This window comes from Apis dorsata, unplaced genomic scaffold (genome assembly GCF_000469605.1).
Source record: "Apis dorsata unplaced genomic scaffold, Apis dorsata 1.3 scaffold_499, whole genome shotgun sequence".
Lineage (NCBI taxonomy): Eukaryota > Metazoa > Arthropoda > Insecta > Hymenoptera > Apidae > Apis > Apis dorsata.
This window is the reverse complement of record NW_006263730.1, coordinates 409,841-417,879: the sequence shown is the minus strand read 5'-3', so window position 1 is coordinate 417,879 and position 8,039 is coordinate 409,841. Positions and strand designations below refer to the sequence as shown.

Below are 8,039 nucleotides of genomic sequence, written 5' to 3'. Positions count from 1 at the left end.
AGGGGAGAAAGGAGAGAGAGAGAGAGAGAATCGTTCTTTCTTTTCTTTTTTTTTTCACCAGTCGTGTCAAGCTTTTAATCTCCACGATCGAGATCGCACATCCACGGCGTGTCGGCGCGTGTCGCGAATTTCGTCGAGTCGAAAAATGCGCCGCCATCGCGATTATTGATTTATCGAAGCCTGCACCGCCATGCGTCGTTATTGCATTAGCTGTATAATACGCGCTCGATCTCGTGCCCGTGCTGTTACACCGGAATTTGTTGTATCGGATATTTGGCGTGGATTCCGCGCCGCGACATTGATAGATCGACCCGCGAACTAGTGTTCCCCAACTTGGCCAACTATATATATATATGTGTGTGTGTGCATGTATACATATAGGCCATGGTGATTGGTGCATTTTTTCGCCAAGTCCAAGTTTTATTGTCGTCGCTGGGAAAATTGAAAGTCTAGAATTGTCTTTGCGAGATGCAAGATGTAATTTAATTCAATTCAAGAGGAAGGATTGGAGAAGAGGCTTAGATTTTTTTTTTTTTCTTTTCTCAGAAGAGATTCTCTTCCATCGATGTCGCCATTGATGTCCTCGATATCATCAAAGAGAACGTGAGAAAATTTTTATTGTCCAGCCAGCATACTTTATTTATACAAATAATTAATAAGATTACACTGGATCGGCGGGATGACGATAATAATCATTATTCTTAAGCATAGGCGAACTTGGAGACATCCCACGCGATCTCGCCTCGATTGAGCATTGTCTCGAATACTCGCGCTTCGTTCGAGATAACGTTGTTCGCGAGTATCGATCGCTTTGTCCGACAATAAATTCCGAAAAATAGATCTGTACAATCGTTCCTATACCAAAGCTGCTCCTTTCTTTCGTCGCGTGAAATCGAATGTGCAAAACGCTCGATTTTTCGCACGATAGTTTTTGGACGAAATGAAACGAAAAATGCAGCAGTCGATTAACGAGCGCAGCGAAGCAATCGAGATCGTTGCTCGTCCAATAACAGCGAAGCTTCGCCCATGATCTTGGCACTGGTTCGAACCAAGAACAGCAATTGGTATTCGTCCGTGACTGTGAAAGGTGCCCTTGTCCTCACCAACGCGTGAAGCACGTTCGCCCTTTCCAGATCCAACCACCTTTGGAGGGTGACCTCCCTCTCTCGCGGCCCGCCGAATGTCACGTCCGCGGGACCCCACAGAGAAAATTCCAGGACTGATTTCACCTACACATGATAGCTCGATTAATTGCTGAATATTTATTTCTTAAATATTTAGAAATTTAGAGGTGGAATCGAGAAACTTACGAATTTTGGAAATATATTTAATTAGCATTCTTCAACGCGGGTAAATAGAATTTTTCGCGCTAAAAAATCGAGGGAAAGAATCGATCTTCAAATTAAAAAATGAAATAATAGATGGATGGTAGCTTCTATTTGTTTGCAAAGGGGATAAATAAATAAATGTCATTCTGAGAGTTGTACCTGGGACAGGGTGACAGCTTTCTCCCTCATCAGCAACTCCTGAATCACGGGCAGCTTGCTAGCCAAGTTGAGCTGTTGAAGAGCGACGAGGGCGCATTGGCACAACGAAACCCTCTCCTCCTCCCTATCCTCGTTCGTCTCCACGTTCAATCTGTCAAACATTATCGAGCAATGAGCGAACCAATTTCGAGCTGGCGTCGAGCAAGCTCCTTCGTTCTCGCGTTTACAGACCCTTGAAGAAGATAGAGCCTGTAATAGGCGTCCTTGTCTTCCCTGCAGAGGACCACGTTGTTCAAGCTCCTCGCCGATTCTTCGATTCCTCGCGCCTGAAGGCTCTTCAACGCGGTGACGAATTGAAGAAGAACGAACGACGCTTCCCTGATTGCTCCTTCCTCGTGGGGATCCCTGCTCGTGGCGCCGAATAATTGTATCGTGCTCACTTGGAGCCGCGGCAGAACTGAAATGGTCGCTGAAACAATCGGGAATCGACTTGAAGAAAAATTTTTTAAAAGAAAGAAAATTAAGTTTATTCAAAGAGGAACAATTTGCTGTTCGAATTATTTGCAATTACTTTCGACGACTTTGTTCCATTTCTTGGTTATAATTGAGAGAAAAATATGCAAACTGAAGAGAATAATTCGCATACAAGAATTTCTTGAAGGAAATCAGTTAATGTAAATAATTTGCATGAAGAATTGAATTCTAGACGTAACGTGATAAGAATGAAATACCTTCGAGTTGCTTGTTCGTAGGTAAACACCCGTTGTCGATAATTTCCTTGGGTGGGCTGTCTATAAACTCGATTATAGGTGCCAAATAAAATTCCTTCCGCGACACGTGCGTGGTCAGATCGAAGGCGATGCACAGGGTGACGTTCAGCTCGTTCCACGTCGCCGAGCAAAATATTCTCCTGCCGACCGTGATCGACATATTGGCGTCGATGCCGAAGTGGCTTACACGTGGGTTCGTATTTTTCAACGCTCGCAAACCTGCCGGCACTTGGGGCGTTTGGTTCAGCTGTGTAACGTAAAATGTACGATGGCTCGTGAAAATATTCGAATTGTTCGCAATAAATTGTCTACGATAAAAATAAACGGCGTGAAGATTACATACGAGAATTTTCTCCTTAATGAATAACGCAATGTAGCATAAATAAGAGCAATTGATTTATTTTAAAATGAAGAAGTCTCGAATAAAAATCTCGAATCTTGTATACAAAGATTTGGAGAGAGTCTGAAGTGAGAAATTGAAGATAAGCTGAAAGAAACAGGGTGGGGAAAAAAAAAGGAGGAGAAAATACCTGGTCAAGGAATTGCGCGAGAGCTTCGTGATTCGCGACCACGACGGCACCGTAATTATCCTCGAGGCTTCGATGAACTATACTGCGACCTCTGCGTTGCCTCAATCGGCTTATCCTTAATTCGTCGTCCTTATTCTTCCAATCCTGATCCTCCTCGGGACCCTGCATTTTAAAAATTCCATTATAAATTCCGCGGCGGTTGTGCGGCCGATAAAACTATCTCGAAGTAAAATTGTTTCCCCGGGATCTTTATTAAATAAGAAAAGTCCAGGCCGCGAAACTTTTTACGCCGAGTAATAAAGTTTCGCAAATGCCGTGAAATCGAGTTGTGCGGTAATAAAATCGCTGGGCCCGCGCTAAGCAGCTGTGAAACCGATCCACCATGTGAAAAAGTCAGCGAAAATGAAATAGTTTTTGCTCGAAGGATAAAGAAAAGTGTCATAAGGGACATTAGTCAGATTTATAAAGATTTTCTCTCGTTTCTTTCTAATATGGATAATAATACAAGAAACAACGCGATATTAAATTCTCCTATTAGCGACTTCTCTCTCGGACTCTATTCGACTTCGATCGGAACGGATCGGCAATGTTCGGCACGTATCGTCGGCTCCAGTCGGCATTGTTCGGCAATGCTCGTTACAGCGTCGACTGCGGTCGGCGTCGTTCGATAATATTCGGCTCGTATTGACGGAACCGATCTTTTGTGGCGGTTTTTTAAAAAGAAGAAAAAGAATAAGAATTTGTAACGAAAGAGCGATTTATCATTCTGTAATTCTAGCAACAAAATACAGTAATTTTTAGCCGAAAATTTTGCAATCGGATTGCTATTGCAACAGCAAATATCTTGGATACTGGCAACAATTTTGAAACTAATATAGAGGTTTCCGAACAAGTCGATATCTCGCGTGACCGCCCACGTCCAGTTCGAGAAATACCAAGAGATCGTACCTCATCGCCGGTGTAAAAGCCATACGGAGCGTAGAGCTCGCTCTCGGTCTCGCTGCCGCAATATGGGAGCGAGGTCGATCTGACGAACGTCTGATGATGAAATTTGAATTCTGCACCGTGTTCCATCGCGTTGCTGTCGGATTTCCTCTTGCAGGTGAGATGAGATCCGCCACCGTGTCTGAGCTCGAGATTCGAGTCGCATTCCGGCGAGCTGGAAAGGCACTCGTAAACATGACTGTCGTTAGACGTCTGGAAAAAAATGTGAAGAGCCAAGAAAAATTAGTCACCCATTAAGAATAAGCGCAATTTTTCGTAAAATATACAAATTATACGAAGAAAAATATTATAGAATAATATTCAGAGGCAAGTTATCCAACCTGTCGTTCATAATCCAAATGGATTGTGGCTCGCAAACAGATCATTGCTATTTTCAAATAATGAATTATTAACAGTTATACTACTTATTTACCGTATCATAGCAATATCTTTCATCGATGGAAGATATTATTATTTTCTTACCTTATGGAGAAAATAGAATTTTAATTCTAAAAGAGAAGCAGTAAAATGCTGTGCCAGAAATTCATAGTACTCTGATGCTAGTAAGAAACGGTTGTTGCACAGGTATTCCCATATCTCGTATGAATCGCATCTCAAGAAAAGTTAGAAAACATTGTGCCACAATTTCAGAATCCTCCAACAACTAAAGAAAGAAGTTTCGTTGCTCTCACGCTTTGCTCTAGCATAAATAAGATTCGAGACAATTTATTTCAATATCAATCGACAAAAGATCCAAAAGAGAGAAAAGAAAAAGAAAAAAAAAAAAGAAAAACCCCCGCCTCGTAATTTAAGAACACTTCGATTAATAAAAAAAAAAGTTAAACGTCTCGTTTCTGCCCCTTAAAATTCTTCTGAACGTGTCTCCTCGTGCTCCCTCGTGCACATCGCGGGAATGCCCGTAAAAATCGTTAAAAAACCCATTGATAATAGCATTACCAGTGAATCGGACGTGGGTGGCGCAGTAGCGGGCTCGTAATCCTGATTAAGGGCCGGTGTCGAGGATCCGTGTTTCTTGAGGATCGGCTGCGAGGTGGCTTGGTCCCTCATACTGGCTGTTCTTTGCGGTTTCGAGGGTGCCAACGAGCTGCGCACCTCACCTGTAACATCCTCCGCTGCTGCAGGCACGTCCGCCATCGTCAAGCGCCACAAGGTTAGTACCACAAGACACAAGGCATTGTCACAAAACAGGCTAGCTACCGTACTAGCGTGCTAAGGAGTTTTCGTTTTTTTTTTTTCGGCTAGAAAAAAAGAACGCTAGACACGCGCTAGCGTTTTATGAGGTATGCGGAACGGTTTTGCACTTGCGATGGAACGGGGAGGGGTTGAAGCGAGAATAAAATATTCTCGCTCGATCGATATCCGTCACAAGATCGGACAATCTTGGATGATTCTCCAATCGCTCGTCGAGAATTATTGTTTCCTTTATTTGGCCGCGCATGATTACTCGATGATTTATCGATGATTCGGACCAGAGCTGTTCAAATTCTTCTTTTAAAAAGTTTTTTTTTTTCAAGTTTCATTGGAATTGGAAACGAGACGAGAAAAAATAAATTCTTCTAGATCTTTGATCGCGATGAAAAATAAATTCTTAATAATTTTCCGTTCGAAAATTATGCGAATGAAATAAAGGATAAATTCGAAGAGGACGATTTTATATATCGATATCTCGTATTAAAGCAACAATTGCTGAACAGCACTGGTACAGATAATTTATCATCAAACGAGAGTCGATTTCATAATCCATTCAACCCTTTACCTTCTGTTTCTCCTTTTCCATCAATCATGGCCGGTTTCTATTTAGAATCTGTTTCAAATGTAATTGCAAAATGTTTTGCCGAGCGTTTAGATACCGTCCGTAATACGTTGCGTGTATTTTCCACCGGCAAAGTTTCGATAGAGGCAAAGGGTTAAATAGAGTTGCAGAAATTGCAGATTGGAAACACGGTGAATTAAGTGGGTTTTCGAAGTTCCTGCGCGGATCATCGGGAATGCTGGAATTGGCATTCGTAACCACGGGCATTGACTAAAGGTAGTACACGATGCTAATATGCAATCAATACATGCGGCGTTAGTTGCACCCAGGGGCGGTTAAGGATACACCTTGCGCAACAATCCTACCCACCGGTTTCACACGTCACCGCCGATGTGTTTACTATTTACAGCGGATTTTGAGGGGATGAGATGAGCACCTCTCTACCCTATATAGCCGTTCGATTCTCGCAGCCAAAGCAATCTCGATTCCGTTTCACGCGTGGACGAAGAGTCCAGTTACCCTTCGAATCGACGCAGAAAATCTTTTCAACGATTATTTACGTAGAAAATTTATCTAGACTCCTCTAGAAGAATATTCGGTTCAAGAAATGATATCAAAAAAAAAAAAAAAAGAAAAGATTAACTTTCAAAAAGTTTTCCTTTCCAACGATTATTTAGATAGAAAATTTAGATTAGATCGATATGTTTTTTGAACTCTAAAATCGACTCTTGGAAGAATATTCCATCGATTTAAAAAATTTATATCAAAAAATAAATTATCGACGATTCAAAGTTAACTCAATGGAAGGGTGTCGAAAACCCGTTTAAGTTTAACTTTAATCCACGTCCCGCTGTGAATGAAATTACGAATCGATACGATGGGTAGTAATACTAAAGGAAAAAAAAAAAAAAAAAGAAAAGATTAACTTTCAAAAAGTTTTCCTTTCCAACGATTATTTAGATAGAAAATTTAGATTAGATCGCTATGTTTTTTGAACTCTAAAATCGACTCTTGGAAGAATATTCCATCGATTTAAAAAATTTATATCAAAAAATAAATTAGCGACGATTCAAAGTTAACTCAATGGAACGGTGTCGAAAACCCGTTTAAGTTTAACTTTAATCCACGTCCCGCTGTGAATGAAATTTCGAATCGATACGATGGGTAGTAATACTAAAGGAAAAAAAAAAAAAAAAAGAGCGAGAGAAGAATGGGCGGAGGAGCGAAATGGGCGGATGAAAAAGGGGATGCGTATGCAAATTCTGGTGGTCTTTGAACGCAGTCTCATGCGGTTAACGATGAAGCAGCCCCCAAAATCGAATCGCGCGAATAGCCGCAATCCAATAACAATCGTTATCCAAGGTTTTTATCGAGGTTTTCTTTTTCTATCTTTCTTTTTTTTTTTTCTCTCTAATTTTCTTTCGCTTCGTCGTTTCGCATCGTCGAGGCCTCCGTTCGTTCGTCATGAAGAATGAGGGGAAAAATCACACGCGTTGGATAGAGAGATACTAGTTTCTAATCGGACGGGTGCAACGAACGAGAAATAATAATAATAAAAAAAAAAAGAAAAAAGAAAAGAAAAAAAATCAGAGACTATCACGTGAACAAGAAAATAAGATGTTCTTTCTTTTTATTTTTCAGACAACAAACATTTATTTCAGACACAGAAATTCGAGATTACAGAATCTTCCAATTCTATTATTTTCTTTCTATTTATTTTACAAAACTTTGTTGTTCGTCGATTCACACAAAAAGAATGATTTAACGCTTGTTTCTTTGAAATTTATTTTTTTTTTTTTTTTTTTTTTTCTTTTAAATCAGCCATTCTCAAACTTTCTGATCGCACCTCTCGCCCGTGGAGGCAGACAACATTCGCTCGGTGAAAATAGATTTATTTTCCGTATCAAAATGGCGACGAGTCGCGCGACGATTATTACGCGTGGATATTCGCGGTTATCGTCGAGAAAGAGAAAGAAAGTAGTTGTAAAAAAAAAAAAAAAAAAAAAGGAAAGGAAAGGCGCGAAGACATTCAGCTCGCGATTCAATTCAGCGCTAACAAAGTAATAAGTAATAATGGTAATAAAGTATATCACAGAGAATCGTGAATCCTTCGTACAATATCTCTAATAGATCGGTTAGTCGAGAAAGGTAGTACACTGGTAGAGTACAATAAAAAGTATAATATAATAGTCTTTCGTGGGGGATTAGTAGTAGTAGAAGGATAAAATACAAAAAAAAAAAAGGAAAAAAAATAACAATAATAATAATAATAATAATAATAATAATAATAATAATAATAATAATAATAATAATAGAGATAAAACGCGTATGGCATATATATATATATAGCGAAGTTTCAAAAAAAGAAGGGCGCATGGAAGAAGAACATTATACGATATGACTAATTCGCAGCTGTTCATCCTCATCGATCGTGTGTAAAACGTTCGTTGAAGCGAGCGGCATCGTCGAAATCGAGAAACGGAAAAATAAGAAA

At 40.1% G+C, this 8,039-nt stretch overlaps 1 protein-coding gene across 1 annotated transcript in view; it reads right to left on the bottom strand.

Moving 5' to 3' along the window:
- Window positions 1-612: 612 nt before the first annotated feature.
- The window catches only part of LOC102679297 (PHD finger protein rhinoceros), a 36,547-nt gene continuing 29,120 nt past the window's right edge, over window positions 613-8,039 (bottom strand). Inside the window, 7 exon segments of the mRNA XM_006620298.2 lie at window positions 613-1,229; window positions 1,488-1,638; window positions 1,719-1,956; window positions 2,219-2,504; window positions 2,788-2,949; window positions 3,736-3,984; window positions 4,729-4,907. Coding sequence (XP_006620361.2) covers window positions 966-1,229; window positions 1,488-1,638; window positions 1,719-1,956; window positions 2,219-2,504; window positions 2,788-2,949; window positions 3,736-3,984; window positions 4,729-4,907 — 1,529 coding nt within the window. The 3' untranslated portion in view covers window positions 613-965.